Source organism: Rutidosis leptorrhynchoides, chromosome 2, assembly GCF_046630445.1.
Source record: "Rutidosis leptorrhynchoides isolate AG116_Rl617_1_P2 chromosome 2, CSIRO_AGI_Rlap_v1, whole genome shotgun sequence".
Classification (NCBI taxonomy): Eukaryota; Viridiplantae; Streptophyta; class Magnoliopsida; order Asterales; family Asteraceae; genus Rutidosis; species Rutidosis leptorrhynchoides.
This window is the reverse complement of record NC_092334.1, coordinates 104,170,869-104,195,600: the sequence shown is the minus strand read 5'-3', so window position 1 is coordinate 104,195,600 and position 24,732 is coordinate 104,170,869. Positions and strand designations below refer to the sequence as shown.

Sequence of the window (24,732 nt, the reverse complement as noted above, 5' to 3'; positions counted from 1 at the left end):
ACTGTGCAAGAATTAAACAACACAAAGTTTCGTTCATTAATAACAAGTTGCATACATCCGCATAGGTTCGTACAATACATAAGTAAAAACATAAAACTACAAGTGAGATTACATAATGAAATCTACTACAAATGTCCTATGGTGATGGTGGGTGTAGGATGTCCATTACGTGGAACATCTGGTCCTCTAGCTCAGCTACCCGAGCACGGAGGGTCTCCACTTCCCTTGTCAGTTCCTCGACAGAGGGAGATGGTGGGGCAGGCGGTGCAGTCGGTACGGGTGGTGCTGGTGGTGCAGATGGTCCGGCTCCAGAAGTAGATGCTGCATATCGGGGAGCCTTACGTATGAATGGATCAGCAGGATACGGCACGAGCCACTTACGGGCGGTGACTCTAGTCCTCAGTCCATGTGCATTAACAAATGGTCGACCTCCATTAATCCCTGGAATAACGGTACCATCGAAACGGTACTGCTTCTTCGGCGGGGTGGAGGGTGGCTGCACAGGTGCCTCATCGGGGTCCTAATCGGGGTCCTCATCGGAATCATCGTCACTGGAGTCTTCAGAGGATGAGTCGTCGGATGAAGGGTTGTTTAAATTGGCTGTGGGTGGCTGCACGGGTGGCTCTCCTCGGGCAGACATCATCAGTCGGTATCTAAAAGGCGGGATCGGCACTAAACGTCCATCAGGATGGCGTCGGCACCAATGGTTATGCTCATTACGGACCGGACCTTCCCCAAGTTCCGCGGGAATCACAACACCACCGGGATGGTGCTGTGGCTCCGGAGGTCCTGGGGCAAGTGGAGCTGGAATCTTCGGTGGGTCCTCAGCTCTGTCTGAGGTAATCACTGGGCCGGGTGCATGGCTACTAGCTCCGGAGGACGAAGCGCCTGAGTCACTGGAGGGTGTTGACGACGGGATATGAGAATCGGCAACAACGGCAGGCGAGGTGGCGGATGAGTCTGAGTCGCTCTCCAAAATGATAACAGGTGGAATATCCGACATTACAAGGAAAAATAACTTTTTCCATGTCAGTAAGTCATAAAGCAAGCACATATTAGGCAAAGTAACTACGACAGTCTAGATCATCTATAGCAGTAAGTAGCATGGAAATAACGACAAGTATCATGCAATCGAAAGCAGATAATAACATGCAGTAATGAAAGAAAGTAACAGTATACGGCATATAGCAGTAAAAGTAAGCAGCAGCATGCGGCAAGTTTCGCAGAAACAAGTAAACTAGCAAGTTGTAGATTAGTCCTATTAGTGAATCCTACTCGATCCGGTCTAGACTCACTAATGCAACCTAATTCCCTACAACCAATGCTCTGATACCAAATGTGATGCCCCGTACAAAACCATCGTGTACGAATCATCAACAATAGAATCATTACAAGGTCAAATACTATATGCGGTTTCAAAAAGAGTTTGCATTCATGATAAAAGGTGACGTTTTAACCAACGTCAAATGTTTAACATCCGAAAGTATGCTTCAACGAATAGCAAGCAAAAATAATAGTACTTGACCCGTAGGTCGTTACAATTACATCGTTTCAAAAGTAATATAGTTTGAATGAAAATTAAACGTTTCATACGGTGACATCTCTAATAAGCGCAGCGGGTATCTACAAAGCATGACTAGTACAGCGGAAGCAAGCAAACCTTAAGCACCTGAGAAAAACATGCTTAAAAACGTCAACACAAAGGTTAGTGAGCTATAGTTTAAGTATAACAGTAATGTAAGGTAGGCCACGAGATTTCAGTGCTTCAACAGCGTTTCAAAACAGTTTGAAAAGTATATGTATAACCGTGGGCACTTGGTAACTAACTTAACGTTTATCACCCCCTAAAAGTACACTTGGCGAGTGTGTATGTTTACGAAGTATTAAACACCCGTTAAATGCTAACGCTACTAGCCCGAGTGGGGATGTCAAACCCTATGGATCCATATCTAAGATTCGCGTTCACCGGTTCAAAGACCAATGACTAAACGTTACCGAGCTAAGGGGAAAGTTTATGCCGTTGTATAACCCACACATATATAAAGTTTAAGTACTCGTGCCTAGTATGTAAAATGTAAAATGCACATGTATTCTCAGTTCCCAAAATAGTTAAAGTAAAAAGGGATGCTATAACTCACAGTGGAAAGTAGTAAAAGTCGATACGCGGGAATAGTAAGCAAGTAGTTTGGTACGAAAGGTCCTCAACCTAAGTCAAAAGTTACTAAGTCAGTAAATCGTTCCCAAAGGTTTAAAATTATGTAAATTAGGTCTTAAGTATCATCATCATTCATCTTTAAACAAAAAGTATAAAGTAAGTTTCGTTCAAGAAAAGAGTTTGAAACAAAGGCTGACTTTGTTCAGTCACCACGGCCTCTATACAAACTGAATTGAGGTGAGACCAGTGGCCATGGCTCCGTATATGAGTCCCCTAGGTGCTGACAAGTTTACAGAACCGAAATCGTCTTTTTTTAACTGTGGTGACGGTTTAAGTACGAGTAGGTCATAATTTTCAGCACAACGTTAAAAGGACATAGTGACATTCGGAGGGACATAAATCCTAAACCGTAACTCGGATTAAGACGAGTCTTAAATGAAAAGTCATCTACACGAACTGAGAAAACTGAAAATAAACTTTACAATAGCCCAGATGGTCTGGTCAGTTCCAGAAACAGTAGCTAAAGGTGTTCCGGTGGGTTCTTGGTGCTTGATGTTCATCACGGTTCTCATCCTCGATGCTTGTAGCTTCAAGTGTACAACTCGTTGATGGGTTTGCATCATCTTTACCAAGTTTTGACCATCATAACACTAGTGTATGTCTATGATATGTAGCACAACTCAATTAAGTGTTGTAAGTAGTTTGATGAACCAAGGTTACATCAAGATCTTAGATCTGACACATTCATGAGTTCTAAATGTAATATAAAGCTATAAACTTGAAAGTAAACTAACTAAACAAGATCTTAAGTTGTAGAACATAGTTCTTAGTTAGATCTTGAAGATCCTAGACCCAAAGTCTAGATCTAAAGTTCTTAAGTTAGATCCTAAGTTACAACACTTGAATCTTTACTTTAATGAAACCATAAGTTATGAAACTTAGATTTTCATCTTGTAAAGTGTATATAAGCTTACAAGCTTTTGTTTACAACAAAATAAGCAGACCACAAGCTATAGAAACTTAGATCTTTCATAAGTATATGAAGTTATAACTAGAAAGTTATACTTCCATGTTCTTGAACTTATAAAGTTAACTTTAGTTTCAAGAAGTATGAGATCAAGATTAACTAGTAACACTTGACCAACAACCACAAATCTCGAATTCAAAGTGCAAGGAAATGAAGAAATAAACTAATCTACAAGTAATAAGTTCATGGTTGTTCATACTTAGAAAGATTCAAGCCAAGGCTTTGATCTTTTAAGAAAGTAAACTTTAAGTTTACAAACATGAACACAAGTATGATTTTAAAACTCATGAACTTTCTTTTAACAAGTTTTATGGAGAAATCAAACTATGAACTTGATTCTCCTTAGCTCTTGTATGTTCTTGTATGAACAAGATGATATGAAGAATAAACTAGAAAGTTTGATTCTTAACAACAACAAACAACAACAAATAATTAAACAACAATAAATAACAAGTAACTTAAACAAGCAAATGATGATGATGATGTGAGTTTATGTTTCGGTTTCAAAGAGAAAAAGAGAGGAGAAATAAGGTTTGTAACTTACAAAGTTAGAGAGAAAATGCTTGGAGAAAGAAAGTGTAAGTAAGTGTGTGTGTAAAAAAAACGAGGAATACTAGTAAATAAGTATCACAAAAAAAGAAAATGGAACCCCTCCTTTACCCATCAAAACCGACGGCTCCAAGGGGTGCCAAAAAGAGAAAAAGTCCACTAGTTACTTGCATGTATTTAGCTTAAAATGGTAATAAGGTTAAATGGTGTGGGAAAGTGTTGTAAGTATTCTTGTAACTAGTCTTTCATTCACCAACTAAACTAGTTTAAGCCTAAATGAAATACTTGTAACAAAATGGGCTCCTAATTAATCCATTAAGAGAGTAGGGTGGGCTTCCAAGTCCATTAATCATGAGTCCATTAATAAAAGCCCAAGTCTAAGTAAGTCACAATTAATCCAATAAAGCTCAAGTAATTAACTACTAACACTAGTTAATTAAAAATGATTAATAATAAGTAATCATGAATGCAAATAATATTCGAAATATTATTCATGAAAAGTTCGTGTGTCACAAAGACGAGTCGGGCCATGTAAAGTCAATCACGGTGACAAGTAAATGTAATAAAATACATTCATTAAAGCGCAAGTATTAATGATAAATATTATTAATAAAAGATGGAAAAACCAGGGTCGTTACACCATTTGTCTTTGTTGTTGCTGTTGAGATTATCCGCCTCGACCATGCTCGAAATATTGACCAATTCGTCTGATGTCCTGCACATGGGAATGCGTAGCCAGTTCCAGTTACAAATCAATTGATCATCTGTCTTCAAAACCCGATCCTTGATGCTCGCCTCCTTTGATGTTTCAAGTCTATATAATCTAGGAAATAGATTACACAACTTATCGTTCCGGATGATGCGCATATTTACCACTTATCAAATAAACCCTATTTCTATAGAACCTATATCCGTTTACTAAATAAAACACCAAGAAGATATAGGATTCAAGTCATAATTGGCTGAAGGAAAGGTACTTAACACAGATTGCCTATACGGCTTCTGTATGAAGGAAGAAAAAGGCAAGCTATGAAGATTCGTATACTGTGAGAAGGGACCAAACTATGCCTAAATTATAAACTCTTCTGAAAAATATGTTGGATACCGTGTATCCGACACACGGTCCCCTGAAAAAATGACAAACGAACAGTCTAACAAACACACCGGATTCCCTGTAGCCTGCACGCGGATCCCCTGAGCAAACAACGTACAAATCTCCCACCACGAGAAGGAACCAAAACTTATTTACATAAAACCATATTCCTAATGAGGAATATGCAAGACTCCGTGTAAACTACACGTGGGCAACGAGGAGAAGTCAAAAAGATCGCCCGTATAGAAGATCCCGTGAAGAAACACTTGATAAACCCTCGAAAACCGTATTCACACATGAAACCTTTCGTCCACCGTGTAGGTCACCTTGTAACCTACACGAAGATGGCATCGAGTACCTGGGCCACAACACACGAATGGAATTTCTATGACACGTCAGCTTGTGGTCCCCCAAAAAGTTTGTTACAACCATGAAAGGGACAGGTGTCACTTCACCATTCTTTCTAACAAACTCTTCACATCTATAAATACACCCCTTGGGTCATTTATTGCACACAACAATCATAACTTACACTTACTTTGTTAACAAACATTGCCACCGTCACTTTGATTTAACTCCGGTCATCACCGGATTCAATCCCCTCTAGATATTAACTCGTCCAATTCAATTGGGTGAGTTGATCCAATTAAGTTGTTTTACACCCTCGCGAATCCAAATTCTGATCGGAATTGCAAGATTGCCGGAGCTAAAACAACTTATCACACACTTTTTCCCTAATTAATCACTCAAACTAAAAGCTGGTTAGTTTACGTTTGATCAGTTCCTAACGCAATGATCATGCCAAAAAGAAACTGAGTTCCCGTCACCAATTGTCTTGATGAAAGAGTGTTTGAAACCGACACCCGGCTCATCTATTAAGGTACCTATTAAGATTATGTTGCGCCAAGTACTAAATGATGAGGAATGATAAGAATCATCGCTCACCATCAAGCCACCATTAGTACCATTTTTGCTTTTTAAAGACCCAATATTTAAACCCTCACCCTAGAGATTATTTATAACATTTTTCAATTTTACCCAAGAAGTTTTTTGTCCCAAACCCGAACCGCCCCAAAAGAATTTTCTCCTTACACTCTCAAGTAGTTTAATTATACTCGACGGAGGACGAAAGAGCATGAAAATGTTATTAATGGGTCTTAATTTGAACGATTTAACATTTATCGAATAAGTGGATTTTGAATGAGAATAAACTGTTTGATAATCATTCTGAATGAATAATGTGAAAAATACAAAATTATCTTATTAACGTTTTGCATAACTAAAAAATATTATTATTGTTCTTGATATAATTTAAATAGAATGTTACATAAATTTTAGGTACTTAATGGTTAAGAGTCAGGTATTTCAACTTTGAATAATTCAACGCTATGTCATTCAAAGATAAAAAAACAAACGTGTTGTGATCGATAAACTATTCATTTAGGAGGTAATTAAGCGCCACTAGGATTAATCTTAACATGGCAACTGGTGTATACCTAAAAATACATGGCAACTTGCAAGATATATGTTGTTTATTATATTTATACGGAGTATATAACTAAAAATACGAAGTACAGAGTACTTTTTATCTTGGACTAAGAGTAATCTCAATTGTCACTGTTTCTTTAATCCGTAACATATTTTTCTTTCAAGTTTTGGAGTATTATACACCATTCAAAATATCTAGACAGACCGCATATATGTGAGTAAAAATACTCGTGTTTATCGGTAGCTCTAAACAGAAAAACTTTATCCGTTGATTGAAAATACAACTTGAAATAGTCTCTAGTTCAACAAAATACTCACTGTCTAGTCTGTAATAATACTCCCTCTATCCAATAAAGTGTCCATAATAATATTGTAGAAGTCAAATCAAGTGTTTACTTTGTATTTCAATCAATCAAAAAAGGTTATTGTAAAAAAAATGTATTTTATTGGTGAATAATAGAATTAGTGGACTTTTTTTAACTTTGTCCAGTTTCATAATGAACACTTATAATTAGACGAAGAAAAACTTTTAGTTGTATATGAAGATGTAAATATAAATTATTTAAATAATGGAGAAAAAAATGTTGTGGTGTAGTTCATGTGGTAATGACATGTCTTTTTTAGCGAGAGCCGAGAGGGTCAGAAGTTCGACTCCCGTGTGGTGCAACATTGCACACAAGGCTCGTCCCTTTACCCTTGAATTCCACCCAATGGTGCCTTCTGCACATCGCGTTGTGAGGGCAGTGGGGGAGGGGTTTTAACCGCCCATGCCCTCGGATTGAGCCGAATTTTCTCAGTTGGGGACGAGTTATGCAACTGCAGAAGATGAACGCGTGGGTGATAAAGTCCCCTTGGGTGATCCGTAATGCTATTAAAGAAATAGTGGTAAAAAAAATAATTTTCATAGACAAATAAATAGTATCTAGCCCCTACCGGCTTTATAACAAAAATTTTATCTTATTGTTTTGTAAAACTCAAAGACTGTTATGACTCATGACTTGTGATGATACCATGACTTGTGACTCGGCTAGTCGGCTTTATAAGAATAATCAAAGATGCGTACTTAAATAACTAATCTTTTCTTTCTCTTTTTGGTAAATAGTAACCCAACTGTCACATATTCCATCTGACTTAAAAGGAAATGAATGGAGAAAAGTAACATATTAATGTGATCACAAAAATAAAGATGAGAATATTAGCATAACAAAAAGCCATGTTTACACTTGATTCTCTTGTTTTTAGATGATGCATTGTAGGCCCCTCTCTTATTCTTCTTCTTATAAATATACACCAACACACCCATACCCACTCATACATCTCTTAATAATCTAGTTCAATTCAAGTTGCAGTACCAAGTCATGAGCCACATCGATCAACAAAACATTCATCGTGAGTTATTGATACTCTTTATTAGTGCATCATAATCAATTAATCATATGATTATGTTTTTATTAGTATGTGAAATTATGATTTGATATGCAGCTGCCTACCCTCCTACCATGGAGAAACAAGGACCAATGCCGAGCAAACAAGGACCAACGCCGAGCAAACAAGGACCAACGCCGCTAGCACCAGCTGGATACCCAACAACTGCGGTAACCGAAAATCAAATCCCTGCGCACACGACGAGCAGGGGCGATGACTTTTGGAAAGGCTGGTAATTAACTGACATAACTTCTGCTTAATACTCTGTATATGTTTGTTTCTACCCACAGTTTCTTGAAATTTGATTCAATATATGTCGGTTTGCAGTTGTGCAGCGTTATGTTGTTGCTGCGCATTGGATGCTTGCTTCTGAAATCCATCAAAAGACGAACATGATTTGTGTTTTGGGTCTGAGTGTTTATGTATTTAGACGGCTTGATTAGTTAAACTCTATGTATCTATAACAGAATAGACTTGTTTTGCAAATTCTGGTTTCTGTAAGCGTTTTCGTTTGTACCTGGTCACCGTTTATGAATGAGACAGTTTGGTTATCGTTGAACTTTATTCGTTTTCAAGAATAAGCCGGTATACAAACCCATTTCACATCTAACTTGACAAGAACCTAATAACACATAAAATGAACACAGTTTCACAAATTCAAGGGGGCTGGTGACATAACTCGGATACCACAAAACAAGCTCAAGTTCAACGCACTCAACACTTAAAATGTTATTTACCATAATATACTTACGCATCTGCAAACGCGTGGCTTACAACATAATCTCATTTAGCTTCTTCATCCATATTTGGTGACAACGATTCAGATCGTCTTCTCTTGGGCTCGTTGTCCCCCAAATGCAGTGAAAACCCAAGATCCTCATCTGTTTCAGTTTTTAAGGCACTTAGATTCTCAGACTCCACCCTAGACCTTCGTTCGTTTCTATGTAATGGTGAGTGACCATTGAAAGTTGAAATGAACTGATGCTCGATACTTGGGCCCACATTAAGCCCATATTCCATATTGGCTGCGTTTTCTGTAGGAGACAAATTGATATCAGGACCACCAACACCACCGTTTCCATCTTCTGTAGGGATATGCTGTTGGATATGGAGTCCCAATGGTTCTGCTTCGTCTTTTGGAAGAACTATTTCTGGAGGTGATGAATCACCGCCTGTTGAACCAATCACCGTAGCCGACGAAGCTCTTTGTTCTTGAACCGCCCCTATTTAATAAACAGACAAAATATCACGAATGGTCCATGTGGTTTGTATCAATTTACACTCATGGTCCCTGTACTTTTTCTGTCAAGGATGGTCCCAGTGATTTGCATTTGAATCACCGGTGGTCCCTGTGATTTGCATTTTTTCGTCAAGGGTGGTCCATGTGGTTTGCACCACAGGGACCATCCGTGATTCAAATGCAAACCACTGGGACCATCCATGACGGGAAAAAAAGTAAAGGGACCACCGTGATATTATATATAAGAAATAATTTAAATCGTTACATCAACAGATAAATGTCACAACTAAGATGTATATACTAAAAAATCACTGGTGGAAACATCGGCGGATTGGGTAACAATTCCGAACAGGTACGTGTTAAAATTTGTAATTTTTACTTGATAATATATAAATTTATAATAATTTATAATAAATAATTAAATAATAATAATGATAATCCTATGATATAAGAAGATTATTCATGCGGTTCAATCCCTTGAAAAAAACTTTGGGGTACTTTGGAACCAACCCATTTGACCAGCTTCATTTTGGATATTGCAGTTTAACTAATTCAACCCGTTAGTGATTAATCATACTCCCAATCAACCCCGAAAGATATACAAAAGTAACAATAAAGAACATGGAATGAGGTGGATGAGAACACGAACCTATTAGGGCATCAGCCGTTGTTATAATATCAAGTTCAAGAAGATTAAGTAAGCGTCCAAGATCAACACCGCTGGTCCAGTTCTCTGGCGGCTGACCAACTTTAAGTTTAAGTCGGCCCCTATTTGCGGTTCCACCCCATATGATTCCAATGGGTCTTGGTTTCTCCTCAATCTCACCCGTCAACACAATGAGGCTTCCACTATCACCTTCAAGGTCAAACGTACGTTGATTCTCTCCAACGACAAGAAAATCAGTAAAGAAACAAATCCCCTTTTCATCATTATATTCAAGGGCATACGCTAAGATAGTTCCTTTAGTCAACCCTGAACTCCTTCCAACTTTCATCACTTTCTTACCAATAAGACTGTTAATGGGAGATTGTAAATCCACAATTTTAACATCTCCGATCTCGCCAACATCTTTTACAGATGTAGTTACAGTGGACATGTCAAAATCATCGCTAAAGGGGATGAATGCCCCATCTGCTCTCACAAATGTCTCTGCAAGTGCACCACATCCCAAAATTTTAATCACATAAACAATAATATTCAAATCATGCTCTACATATTCTAGAAACTAGTTAAAGTTTCAAACTTGGTAAGTACTAAAGCTCAAATCATTCATAAAGGGCTAACCTGGGTTAATGCCAGCAAAGATGCCATACCAAAGGTCATCTGTGATAAATGAAGTAGCTCGCTCAACTGCACCGAGATATATCCCAGGTCCAAGTGTCGGTGGTAAAGGATGAAACATCTTCTGATTTGGATAATCTAGATTAACAGCAACATGACGGTTTGTAAGAAAACCAACTTGTCGGTTACCAGTTTGGCTTCTTACAATAGCACCCAACGTCCCATATGTCTCTTGACTTGCAACCTAACACATACAGATACATGTCATCAATTGGTATATTCATCTCCAACATAAAGATACATATAAAATGGTATATAAATGAATATCAGGGATATGCATAAGTTGATTACATAATTTTCTTACTAAAAAAGGAAAACCCTGATGTATCAAAACACCAAAACCGCCACTATATAACTAGTCATTTGCATATAAGTAACATGCTCATAAATTTCAGCACAAAGACATCTATAACAGTGGTTAGTGTCACATTAAATTGCATTTTATGACCGAATATGCACAGCATTTAATAATACCTGAGAACCCGAACCAATGCATGATCCACTTCCACGGAGGTCATCCACAATATCAGTGTACAATTGTTCTTTGCTTGTTGGTTCGGGTGCACCAAAGTACGAGAATTCTAGAACGTCCACATCACACCAAACACTCCCAGGTCCCTGTTCGAATACAAACAAATTCACCAAACAGTAATGAACATTTTAGAAACATAAGGATGCATAATCTTACCTCCAAGATAGTGGGTAGACACTGAATTGGGCTAAGCCATTGCTTGTGAACTTTTCGAGAAACAAACACTAAAATTGCAGGTATATCCGTCAACACACCTCGACGAATCCTAAACCCAATTGCAGTGCCAAGACTATAACAGCGCAAAATCTTACTATGCGATGCCCGAATAGTCATTAGCTCAAGCAAAGTAGTAGCTTGATGGCCTTTAGGTAACCTCCCTATCGATTCAGGTAAAACACCCTTCTGTAAGTTCATAAAATAATTTGTTCTCTCTTCAGCCGCATCACTTAATCGGCTTGAAGTAGGCCAAGAAAAGTAAGCAGCATCAGAATGCTGTCCACCTGACGCATACGGTTGAATCGTTGGTTGATTAAAACATGGAACATTAGATTGACTATTATAGCAAGTCTTCTCCAAATCCAATGCTGATTCTTCCGATGGTGTCGAACCAGCAGAACGCACTCTTACGTTCACTCTTGTTGGGTCCATATTAGCTTAAACAAGCAAACAGCTTTTCAGTACTAGTTCTCACCTATTCAAACACTTGCACATATATTGACATGAACATAATTTCATTGAAGCATTTATACAAACACCTTATAGACACTGATATACAATCTTATAGTTCAAAATATGACTAAAACCCTAAACAATTTTGCAGATATAATTGATCACTGTATTGGTATTTCATATGTCATCATAGCAATTGAAGCTGGAATTAGTAAATTAGTAAAGTAGGAAACAAATAAAGTATTGATTAAATGAATAATTAAAGTAAATAAGATCAAATTTGTGATCAAGTAACAGAAAATTAACTCACTGATTGGGGAAGAAATTGTGACTTGTGAGTGCTTATGAGCCAGTTGTCATATTTCTATTGTAACCTCGAAAAGGTTAACGACTATACGTATATACAGTATAATTAATATAATAATATAATACAGTAATATGAAATATTATATTATATTATATTATATTATATTATATTATATTATATTATATTATATAATGGGGGATGATTCTCACACACTGTTTTTAATCCTCACACACCAATTTACTTGAACTCCTCCCTAATAATAGGGTAAAAGGGTGTGTGAGGACCAAAAAACAGTGTGTGAGAATCATCCTCCTTATATAATATAATATAATATATTATATTATATTATATTATATTATATTATATTATAATATATACATACAGAAGATAGATACAGTGGAGTGGAGTCCAATAGTAATTGCACAGAGATGATGGAAAGTGGGGTGTGTTGGAATGATGTGGTACTCGAAGGAGCATGATAACTACGGTGTGGTTCATCCAATTATGATTTGGGCCTTATTTTTGATCACTTTATTGAATGTTGGGCCGAATAGAATTAAATCCATCTACCAATTATAGTGCCTCTGACAATTGGCAGTCTTTGAATTTACTTTCACTTTACTAAATTTAAATTTAGTTATACGATAGATATGAAAATAAAATAAAATATAAATATAAATAAAGTAGTTGAAGTAAACTAACAGTTAACTTATAACTATATGTAGAGGTTAAGGTTGTTAGAAAATTTTAATTAATCTACGTAGCATAATTTAGTCGTTTATGAAATTGTGAATTATTAATTGTGTTGATACATGTTACCGTTCCATTCCCACAAAACTAAGTTATAGACTAACATCCAAGTATCTAACATTAGTACAAGTGTATAAGTGTATAACTAATGCTACCAATGTAACAATTTGCTAAGTTTATAGACTAACAATATATAACCATGAAATTTGACTAAGTTGCAAGAAACGATTAACAAGTTGATGAAGCGGAATACTAATCCGCCATGATCTTGAACTGCTGTTAAAAAAAAAACAAGGATACATATTCAAAAGAGGTGAACCAACACCAATTGCCTATTAAGTCATAATGCACCGTCTTGTACGGAATACAACAAAGTAGTGTCTTATTATCCTTAACTATATGTTCTTGGATCAGAGTACAAACCTCCAAAAAGCAAGAGTATTTTTTTTTTTTTAAACAACAATTTTTTAGCATCAATAAAGCATTTATTTCAACAACATTCATCATTTGCACGTATCACACATGTTCGGGCGGAAACCCTAACCCAATCGACGGTACTCGGGAACACAACCATTCGGGCAGTGTTCCTGGGTAGAGGTTCGTGAACGAGTCCGGTAAAACCTCTCTATAGGGTCAACATATACCACCAGTATTGGTGTACAATTGTTTTAAAGAAATAATATCATCCCTAAGGATCGAACTCATAACCTCTCCCTATCCCATAACACAAAGTAAATGAGAAAAACCATTGGGCGATGCCCCGCAAGTTCCAAAAAGCAAGAGTTAACATGTTAGTTCACGCAAAATTGACCTGAAAGTAATTAACGGGTCGTCGTCCCTGAAGATATTCCCGGACGACATATTGTCCCCAGGAAATCGTCCGGAAAGGTTCGTCCCAGAAGGTTTTTCTGGACGACTTGTGGCTTTTTCCCGCACGATCGTGGGGCCCAAGTGTCTTTCGGAATAGACGATTTTCTAGTAGTGAACGTCTTGAAGGTCTTCCATGTGACCTAGATCTTAGTGACAATTATGACACAATGGATCAACTATTACAACCAACTCATCTTACCATTCATGTAGAGTTGGTCTAAGCTACCGAGTTCAATTTGTATCGAAATGCTAAGGATCGTTTCAACAGGAAGAAAATGATGCATTTGTGGTCCAAATGGAAGTTTAAAGTGGCTTGTTTCTACAATACTGTTGCAGTTCGTTATCAAAATACATATAACAATACGTTTGCATCACTAATTCGAGACATAAATATTGATAAACGAGGTGTTATAGTAGTTGGAAATGATTGGAAGGATTCATAAGCAAGAAAACATTGGTATGTTAATATTTAGAAGAGGGTCCATGGTGTGAATTGCCGATTATTCCTTAGCGGGTTGAGCTTCTTTGTGACGTCCTAATACCCATTTTTGTAAAGGTGTCATTAGATCTTGTTAAAAGTTTGTGTGCGAAATTCTTTGATTGGGATAAACATATGGTTGACGTAAAGACTATCACATCAACAAATGCAATATAATGTATACCACAATAAGTAAAGACCTAGAGCAACTTGAATACATTGTGGCGGATAAAATGGACACGTAATTCATAGCATGAACATTTTATGGTAACAGAGTGTTGGTGATTTACTGTTATTTAACATTTTAATTAAAATTTACTTGAATGCAAGAGTTAGCTAGTTATACTTAATAACGTGTTCGGATAATATAAAGTACACGCCCGTAAGAGTTGGCTAGTAATTATCGCTTAATTTGCGTGGTTCAAGGGGCTGCGCCCATTTGCGGGGTCCAAGGGGCAGCGCCCCTGGCTGGGGTCTCGTTTTCCAACCGTTTTTCCTGCCAAAAATAAAGAGATGTGTCTCTTCATTATATAGCTGACAAAACTGATTATAGTTTTGGTTTTTGGTGGTTTTTTCCGCATTCATTATATAGAACAAATACACAGAAATATACAGATTCTCTATACTTGATTTTGTTATCTTCTTGTCTGGAAACAAAATCGATTTTGTCTTATCCCAAATAAGATTTCGTGTTAACTCGATGCTTGTGAGGGGCAAAATACTTAATTAGGAAAGTGTTTCACGATTCAAGAACCAATCTAAATTATCAATTTCGTACCCTATTTCTTACAACGAGAAGGAAGATATTTACATTATTGGAGACTTGGAGGGGGTATATCTGGTGATATGTTGACTATTTATCAATATGTAACATTGTTCTTCATATCGAAAGCACAAGTGGAGTAGTCGCATATTAGACGTGGTACCGGGATGAGGAAGCTCTAGTATGTGTAGCTACTCAAAAAATAAGACTTTTGTTGACAAGAGTTCTAATATTCTTGATATCCATATTGATGAATCACTAAACCAATATGAGGTTATGGGCACTTCTGATATTATGATAGCAGTAAATTCATTCTTTGTCCAAAGAAGCAAATGCAAGCTACTCTTATATGTGCACGTGCTATTTATCCCTTTGTTCAATTCATGGAAGAAGTTTTCATGGGGAGCCTGAGTTTACATAAGTTTGATTTAAAGTTTGGAATGTTAGTCAAGTTGTTTAAAGACTAGGAAAAAGGTTGCAATCTTTAAGATGATTCTTGAGAACACGAATCTCTTTAAGGAGGATGAATTTTGATGATCCTTTTACTATTGATCACATGTGTATCACGTTACTGTTAGTTATGGGATTAGTTAGTCAATATAAATAGGTTGTTAGGATAAGGATTTTGATAGTTAATCAATCTTTATCGTTTCTCCCTCTTTTCTCTCTGTAACTCTTTTGCAGCTATCATTTGGTTGTAAATTCGTAATTGATTTCAACACCATTTCTCATTCTTCTCGTTTAGATTCATTCCTTAAAATAGTTAGTATCTTTAAATTGCCAAAAAGAAAATTAATAATAAAGATCACATTATTGTTCTTACTAATGTTATTTATCACAATTATATACATATAAATTTTATAAAGGGATGAACTTTTATAATTTTATAAGAGCTAAATACATAGTACACGTTTAAAAATGTGAGTTTGGATGACTGGATTAAAAATGTGAGTTTGGATGACTGGATACCAAGTGAAAAATTAGTGAATTATTTTATCTAACAACCCTAACATCCAAACACAGATCGTCAAAAAATTTTGCATCCTTGTTAGCTGAGAATCATTCCACTAAAGATAACATTTTTATTTGAAGGTTGAACATAGATAGATTATCTTCTCACCTTAACTTGTTTTCGCGAGGTTTAGTGTTTAATTCTATAGCATGTCCTATCTGTCAATACAGAGTAGAATCCATGAATCATTTGTTGTTTAGTTATGGCACGACAAAACAACTATCGAAGCGAATATCACCCACATGGGCTTATCTTCAAGTACTTCTTTTTGGTTCATGCTCTTGCTCATGTTCTGATTGGCGTAGTTAGTTCAAACGGTGGAATGGTTCTTATGAATTTAAAGATAGGTTACACACTATAGTCGCAGCTTTATGGATGATGTGAAGATACCGGAATTGCATTATATTTTATTTACATTCGATGAAGAAATGCGATTTATGTGATTCTATTTGTAATTTCTCTTTTTTGTGGCTTAGGTATAGAGATAGAAAAGATATTAATCGGAACTCTTGGTTGTTGTATTCTTTGTAATTGTTTTTTGCATGTGACTTCTTGCAAGGGTGCTTTCAATATAATTTTTGCAGTTATAAAATCAAAAATGCTTTTTTCATCCACTTCGTTCAATTTTACCAAATACACAAACCTACTACATATGACCATCATAATTTTATGACCCATATGACTTCCCTTTTCCTTTTCATATAGTATAGTGGTTCTTCGTCCGGCTTTTGATTTTTCCATCTTTATTCTCGTGCCGGTGATCTTTGGTTGGGTAGTTCGTTGTTTTATGGTGGTTTTCGGTTGTTTGATAGCCACCTCTTTTTGTCTTTTCCATGGTGGCGGTTCATTCTCTCCAAATTTGGCCAGAAATGGCGTAAATTTGTTGGATATTAGGTCGATGCTCTCTCGACCATCTCTGCACTCGTGATGCTTTTCCTCATTGGATCTGGGCATTGGTGTGATCCCTTCGTGGATTTGCACTTCGCTGGAATTATGTTCTTGGCTGCCGAAAATCTCCTTCTCCGTCTTCTTTTTACTCGGAAAACCATGTAGCGAGTTCAGTTTTGGAACTTTGGTTATTTTTGGGGTGATGGATTGTGGTGTTTATGATGTGGTTTCCTATTTTACAGGTCTTAGATTTTGTGGCAGTCGGCTTCTTTTTCGCCCGATAGTTTTTTCGATGGTGGCTGTTGGAATCTCTCTGGTTCGCATCTCTTTTTGTGTTATGTCTGCGACATTCTCTCTTATTTTGTTATGGTTGCGGTTTGATCCTTGTAAGTGGCCGAATTTTTTGAGTTGTTTATTCTAAGGCAACCGGGAGCTGCCGGCGGTTAGGTTGTGGTTTGTTTTTTTTTTTTTTTTTTGTTATGTTGTTATGTTTAGTGTAGCTGTTATTTCTAGTTTTCGTTTGTTATAGCCTTATTCGTGCTTTGTTTCCTTGATTAAACATGTTTTTCACCTTTTTTGTGGGAACAACAATATGTTTTTCATCTGTTTGCTGAAGTCGTTTGGTTGGGTTTGTTAAGTTTGGCTAAGTATCATTTTGGTTTCTTTTGCAACAGCTGTACATGTTAATCTTCGAATCTGTTCTAATGTTATTAAATTTTGACAAAAATGCCCAAATCATCCATGTGTTTTTGTGTTTTATCCCAAATCATCCATGTGTTGTCTAAACTGCACTACTCATCCTTAATTGGCATAAAAACTCCCAATTTAGTCCCTGTGCTAACTGTCGTTTAAATCTTCCGTTAGTATACCACATGTGCAAGTCACGTGAGTTTTAAACTTCATATCGTACAGAAGAATATTGAAGAAACCCTAATTCGATTGTTCGTTCTTCTTCTCTGTACTTTCTCCAAAAAAATCTAAAACCCTAATTCCATTCTTCTTCGATTTAATGGCTGTCTATTGTGTGTGAAGTTATTCTATTATTCGTAAGTCCTTGACATGAGACGACCCGTCCTAATCCATAAGGACGAATACAATAACATATGATTACATCGCGAGGTATTTGACCTCTATATGATACATTTTACAAACGTTGCATTTATTTTTAAAAGACAACCTTTCATTACATCAAAAGTTGACAGGCATGCATACTCTTTCATAATATATCCATCTATAATTAACTTAATAATAATCTTGACGAACTCGACGACTCGAATGCAACGTCTTTTGAAATATGTCATGAATGACTCTAAGTAATATCTCTAAGATGAGCAAATGCACAGCGGAAGATTTCTTTCGTACCTGAGAATAAATATGCTTTCAAGTGTCAACCAAAAAGGTTGGTGAGTTCATTAGTTTATCATAAATAATCATTTCATAATTTTAATAGACCACAAGATTTCATTTTCAGTTCTCATAAATATACGTCCCATGCATAGAGACAAAAATAATCATTCATATGGTTTGAACACCTGGTAACCGACATTAACAAGATGCATATAAGAATATCCCCTATCATTCCGGAAAATCCTTCGGACATGATAAAAACAACATCGAAGTACTAAAGCATCCGGTACTTTGGATGAGGTTCGTTAGGCCCAATAGATCTATCTTTAGGATTCGCGTCAATTAGGCGTGCACTAATTCTCAAAATTAGTGATGTTCCCTAATTCTTAGGCTACCAAGCTAAAAGGGGCATATTCAGCTTCGATCATTCAACCATATAATGCAGTTTCGATTACTTGTTTCTATTTCGTAAAACATTTATAAAAATTGTGCATGTATTCTCAGCCCAAAAATATAAAAGGGTAAAAAGGCAAATGAAACTCACCTAATGTATTTTGTAGTAAAAATACATATGACAATATTGAACAATGCAGGGTTGGCCTCGGATTCACGAACCTATATCATTTGGGTATATATATTAAAACATATACTTGTATTCTAGCAAATGTATATATTATTAATAGTGATATAATTTCTATATTAATAACTTATGTATTTCTTTATTTAATTAAATATATTCATTTATTTATTTTGAATAATTATTAATATAGTTAAGTTAAATATATTTTTATGTGGAGATCATTTGTTTGTGAAATTAATAATTATGTTAATACTGGTATTAGTAATAATATTGATAATGCTAAATATGAATATAATAATGTTAATAAAAATAATGATATTAATGATAATAATACTATATTATATAACAATAATTATAAAACTTATAATAATTCTTTTTGAAACATAATTTAATTAAAATTTTAATCATTTCCATAATAATATTTATATCCAAAATTGCTATATTTATTATCTTATCAATATTATTAACACCGGTATATTCATAGTTATAATAATTATAACCTTCGCGTTTAATTTTAAAACTAATGACGATAATTTCTTTTAATCATTAATTTGTAATCATAATATTATTACTAGCAATAGTTCAATATAATACTAATACTAATAATAATTTTAGTAATGGTAATATTACTAATTTTCTAAATGATAATACTAATAACAATAACAATAACAATAACAATAATGATAATATCGTAATTTATATTTAATGAAGCTAATGTTACAAATCAAATCATATAGTTAATAATAACTAACATAATATAATTAATAATCTTTAGGATAACAATAACAACAACAACAACAATAATAATAATAATAATAATAATAATAATAATAATAATAATAATAATAATAATAATAATAATAATAATAATAATAATAATAATAATTAACTACCTCATAAAGCTTCATAAAAAAAAATATGTCAGGCACCAGGCTCGAACTCGGCCCCCTTGTATTCCCTTCAACACTCTAAACCACTGAACTAATCCATTTATCTGTTTTTATTTCCATTTTAATTTATTTAACCAGACTTCCTGTTTCATCTTCTTCTTCACAACACAGATTAGGTCGACCAGAGTAAGAATCAAATAACAACTAAAGTTTTAATTAAATTTTAGAGTGAACGTGACAAACTGAATTGTGAGGAATCTAATTTAAACACAGCAAGAGTATCAAAAAAAAAAATTAAAGGCTGTAACAGCCTTCGATTGAACTTGAAGAATACGTAATCGAATTTCAATTTCCAGGGCATTTTAGACAAAAGTTTTAACACGAATTGTGTTGCAATTCATCCCTAGAAACTTTTTCAGACAACAATTGAACCTGAAACATTGAATTGAATTTGAATTTTATGATGAACAATTCGTTGACTTTTTGAAAGTATAACTTTGACTAGAAAATTTGAATCCAATTCATTGAATTGGATTCTGAAACTGTACAGATAGTTTTATCAGACGATTTCTAACAAATCATCATTATTATATTTTGAAATTTGTCTTAAATTCGAGATTTAGCCAAAAAGTTTTATGTACATAGTTCATCGAGCTAAAAATATAATTTTGTTTGATTTGTTATATAAAAAAACAGATGAGATTGTTATCTGATAATAATAAGGGAGAAGTGAATGAATTTCTGTCAAATAACATGAAGTAATTGCTTGATATAATAATAGATATGATCGACATTATTACTCAGGAGCAGGAAAATAAAATAGAAAAAAATAATAAAGCAGATTCTCCTCTAACAGAATTTGTTTGTATGTTGGACATGGAAATCGATCGTACTAGTAAAATAGACAGAAACAAAAATACATATGTAGATTGAAGAGGATGTGTAACAGAATACACAGGTATGCGTATATATAACCGTATATATCTATAAATCTGTATTTGTTTATGTAATTATTTATATAAATCTGTATATTATATATGTATATTTATCTGAATATGAATTACCTGTATTTTTATAACTTATAATAAATCTGTATCTGATTCTGTATTTTTAAACTTAATTTTAGTATTAAATAATATGTTAATAAATTATAATGTTGTTAATAATTTAGTAAAAATAATAATAGAGTTAACAATAAAGATATTAATAATAATAATATCAATATAATACTAATAATAAACAAATCATATTAATAACTTAAATCATTATTATAATAATGATAATTTAGTAACAACAATATAAATAATAATAGTACTTATACTATTTATGATAATAATAATATTAGAAATTTTATCACATTATTTGTATCAAGTTTCGTATCTAATAATATTAATAATGCTGATATTAATATTAACATGAATATTATACAATAACGAAGTAATGATAATTATATTAGTATAACAACTATATTCTTCTTGAAACCACATATAATATATATACTACAATTCATTAACCATGTAAATATTTAATAATTATATATTACATTTTATGATAATATTCATTGAATATTTAATGTGCATGTATTTTATATATTACAATATAATCATATTTATAAATAGAAATCATATATAAATTTATATATAAATACAACTATATATACAATTATGTTTTAAATACAAAGTAGATAATTAATTATATAACTTAGACAATTAAACTTATAGTATAACATTATACATGTAATACTTTGATAACGTTGACAATTATATTTGAAACCGTTTATATCTAATATACTCTATGTATTCAAAATAATAAATTTTAGTTAGTTAAAGTTATCTCTCATATTAACTAAATTACATAATAGTTCGTTTGATATATAGTTATTTATTTATATTTACATTTCTGTTTACAATTATAGGTTCGTGAATCGTCGAAACTAGTCAAAAGGTCAATTGAATATATGAACATAGTTTCAAAGTTTTCGAGACTCAAAATTACAGACTTTACTTATCGTGTCGGAAACATATAAAGATTAAGTTTAAATTCGGTCGAAAATTCTCGGGTCGTCACATGACATCAAAGAACCCAGGTAGATGATTCAATTATTGTGCTCGAAAGGTAAGTTTGTTAATGTCAATCGTAATTAGTCAAATTAAATCGTAATCGTAATGTAAACTGAAATGCTACATGTAGGCAAGAATTGCGGCATCATTGCTTGGGTGGATCCTCCTATTGAAGAGATTTTAGAAGAAAAAGATCTTGAATTGGTTCGATGGAAGAAATTTTTAGTTGTTAGTTGGTTTTTTTCTTTTATTATTGGTTGTTCAATTAGATTATAGGTCATTTGTAATGTTCTAGTTTATCAATGATGTAACTCAAGATTATAATTTTTGAATAAAACAGTAAGTTTTGATAATGTATTGTTGTTCATTGTTACTGTGTTGTTGTTAATTGCTACTGTATTGTCAATATTTGCAAACAACTTGTGTATGTATTATAGACAACCATTGTTAAAACTGCAAGCTTCATTGTGACCCATTGTAAAAACTGTAGACACATTGTGACCCATTGTAGCAAAAGTGATTATCCTGCAAAAGTTTTGTAATTTGCAGTTTTAAAAACTGCACAACTATGGTCAAGTTTGTTAATGGGTTGCAGACTAAGTAATACCAAATATGAAAACCGACTGCAAAAGTACTTGTTAATGACCATTTTAGTCACCAAAGTGAGACCAAATTTGAAAACTGCACAACTAAGTAATATCAAATTTGTGATATTAAAAAACTGCACAACTAAGTAATGACCAACTTCAAAAGTACTTGTTAATGACCATATTGGTCACCAAAGTGAGACCAAATTTGAAAACTGCACAACTAAGTAATACCAAAAATTTGGTATTTAAAAACTGCACAACTAAGTAATGACCAAATTTGAATGTTTGTTTACAAATAAAACTGGAAATTACCAAACTTGACCATAGTTGAGCATAGTTGACTGTTTTATCAATTATGGACCAAATATTGACCATAGTTGACCATACTTGACTGTTTATCAATTATGGACCAAATATTGACCATTGTTGACCATAGTTTACTATTCTAACCCCTGCATCCACAGAAAATAATAATTAATAATAACAAAAAAAAAAAAACAGGTTCATCAAGTACATTAAAATCCAAAATTGATAAACAGGTTCATCAAGTACATTTAAAAAAAGAAAAAAAACAGGTTCATCAAGTACATTAAAAAAAAATAGGTTCATCAATTACATTCTAATTGAAAAAAAAAAAAAAACAGGTTCATCAAGTACATTCAAATGACTTAATCAATTACTTGACTTGGACCACTTTGACTTCCAGCAACTTGACTTCCACCTACATGACTTGTACTTGTACTTGCACCTGCACCTGCTTTTCCTTTTCTAATACTTGCTTTTCCTTTTCTTGCACCTTCTTTTCCACAACCCCTAGAATTATGACCCAACTCACCACACTTTTTACATGTTTTACTTTTCTCAGCTCTTGATAACCTTCTATTCATCACCATGGGTTGCTCAATTTTAATTGTACTAGTAGTTCTTTTCTTCTTGATAATGGGTTGCTCTAATTCATTAGCATTGTTTCTTCTTTTTTTCTTTGGCCTGCCCACTTGTTTTTTGTGATATGGAGGTAGAAGTTTAGTTGGACAATCACTCTTTGGCCATAAAACTGATCCAGTAATAGGTTCTACCTTAAATGAATAAACCTCCCTCCATGTTTCCAACTTATACACTGGATTAACCTTAATTCTCAGGATCACCAACTTTCTCATAATTCTATGACATCTCCCAAATACAAGCAACTGCATGTCTACATGGCAACCCAGTCAACTCCCATTTTCTACAAGTACATGTTTTTGTTCTTATGTCAACAACTTGTTTGTCTAAAAAAGTATCAATTACTTGGAACATGTCTCCCTCATTCCAAGTTGCATTATACCTATTTGCAGCCTTCTTAGTCATTTCAAATAATCTAGTGGTTGTAGGTGTCAATGCCTGATGTGCGTAGGGGTGGTGTATACGAAATAGTTATATTTTTACTAGGAAATACTATTAAATACGATACAATTTTACACAAGTTATTTATTTATCTATAAAGTGGATATACCTAAACTTTGCTACAACACTATAGGCAGTGTACATAATCGTAGAGTAGTATAGTTTTTAATAAGTCCGGTTCGTTCCACAGGGAGACGTGTAACACCCGTTTTTCAGTTACACGTTATTTCGAGCGTCATTCGAAATACGAGGCATGTAAGTGTATATTTGGATCCCAAATAAAGTTGGAGTTGATGTTCTAAAACCTTACCATTGGATAGTAAATCTCATTACGTTTCCAACGATATTTGATTCGTCAAAAACGGAGTTACGGTTTGAAAGTTACGACCAAAACAAGTTCAGTTTCAGACTCAGTTAATTGGGACTCCGTCCAGACTTCAGGACGCCGTCCTGAAATGAAGGTTAGGACGCCGTCCAAGCTTTTTGGACGCCGTCCAGAAGGCCTGACGGGCCAGCAGCTCTATTTTTCTCAAATTAAAAGGGGTATTTGGGTCTTTTCACTTGGGGTCGGTTTGGAGCCTCTAAAACTGATCCAACCTCATTTATGGATCACATTTCACCCACCAACACTCTCATCTTCAAACCCTAGAGAGAGGAGGCGTTTTTAGTGAGAGAAAGCTTAGTTTGGAGAAGAAGAAAAGCGGTTTGGGTCGGGTCGCTAGAGTTAAAGTTGTTTCTTTCGTTCTCGGCTACATTTTGATTGTTATGGTAAACTCTAACTCCGAATTTTATTGTTAAGATTCTTGTTCATATTTAGGGATTGAACTAGTTTGGATTATAAACTCCATTCCTCTTGAATTTGGGGGTTTTGCTTTATGTATTGTGTAAGTAAACCCGATTATTGTGGGTTTAGGGTTTGAGGACAAATTTGGTCATGGTTTGGGTGTTTAACCACTAGATTGTAATTGTGTTAGTGTTTAGATGTTCATAAGAACATGTTGGTATGACAAATGGGTGTTAACCTCAAATGTTGTCAAACTAAGTCATGAGATCGAGAATTTATGAACCGTGTATATAAAGGTTTGATTAAAGTGTTAAACGATGTTTTGGAAAGTAAATCACTAGTCGTTAGTGATTAAAGATGTTTTTGGGACTTATGTCAAATTGGATTGACTTTGAATGGGTCGGGATTACCACCCGTAGTGGTAATTGGTGAAGTCCACTTTAAGTGTCTAAATGGGCGGTTTGTGGCGGTAGGTATAAACCCTCGGTTAAGGGTGTTGGTGTCGAATTC

The 24,732-nt window shown here is 34.4% G+C and overlaps 2 protein-coding genes across 3 annotated transcripts; one reads left to right on the top strand and one right to left on the bottom strand.

Annotated features, from left to right (window-relative positions):
* Nucleotides 1-7,643: 7,643 nt before the first annotated feature.
* On the top strand, nucleotides 7,644-8,396 carry LOC139891257 (protein CYSTEINE-RICH TRANSMEMBRANE MODULE 9-like). The gene is made up of 3 exons (XM_071874209.1): nucleotides 7,644-7,701; nucleotides 7,795-7,969; nucleotides 8,065-8,396. Exons 1-3 carry the CDS (start codon nucleotides 7,671-7,673, stop codon nucleotides 8,108-8,110), a joined length of 252 nt encoding a protein of 83 aa, XP_071730310.1. The 5' UTR covers nucleotides 7,644-7,670; the 3' UTR covers nucleotides 8,111-8,396.
* LOC139891256 (protein NARROW LEAF 1-like) lies at nucleotides 8,336-11,933 on the bottom strand. 2 transcript variants are annotated; one of them, XM_071874207.1, is made up of 6 exons: nucleotides 11,831-11,933; nucleotides 11,008-11,504; nucleotides 10,794-10,937; nucleotides 10,263-10,503; nucleotides 9,627-10,127; nucleotides 8,336-8,960 (listed from the first exon to the last, which is right to left on the bottom strand). In XM_071874207.1, exons 2-6 carry the CDS (start codon nucleotides 11,497-11,499, stop codon nucleotides 8,521-8,523), a joined length of 1,818 nt encoding a protein of 605 aa, XP_071730308.1. In that variant the 5' UTR covers nucleotides 11,500-11,504; nucleotides 11,831-11,933; the 3' UTR covers nucleotides 8,336-8,520. The 2 variants fall into 2 exon arrangements, with proteins under 2 accessions (XP_071730308.1, XP_071730309.1); XM_071874208.1 differs by lacking the exon at nucleotides 11,831-11,933 and having other exon boundaries at nucleotides 11,008-11,523.
* Between the last annotated feature and the right edge of the window lie 12,799 nt (nucleotides 11,934-24,732).

Excerpts from the sequence above, each read along its gene's own strand:
- LOC139891256 (XM_071874207.1), bottom strand. The coding sequence starts at position 11,499 with ATGGACCCAACAAGAGTGAACGTAAGAGTGCGTTCTGCTGGTTCGACA. Across the intron at positions 10,504-10,793 it reads GCATTGGTTCGGGTTCTCAG|GTTGCAAGTCAAGAGACATA; the intron begins GTATTATTAAAT and ends TGTATGTGTTAG. Across the intron at positions 8,961-9,626 it reads AACGGCTGATGCCCTAATAG|GGGCGGTTCAAGAACAAAGA; the intron begins GTTCGTGTTCTC and ends TTTATTAAATAG.
- LOC139891257 (XM_071874209.1), top strand. The coding sequence starts at position 7,671 with ATGAGCCACATCGATCAACAAAACATTCATC. Across the intron at positions 7,702-7,794 it reads CGATCAACAAAACATTCATC|CTGCCTACCCTCCTACCATG; the intron begins GTGAGTTATTGA and ends TTTGATATGCAG. Across the intron at positions 7,970-8,064 it reads GATGACTTTTGGAAAGGCTG|TTGTGCAGCGTTATGTTGTT; the intron begins GTAATTAACTGA and ends GTCGGTTTGCAG.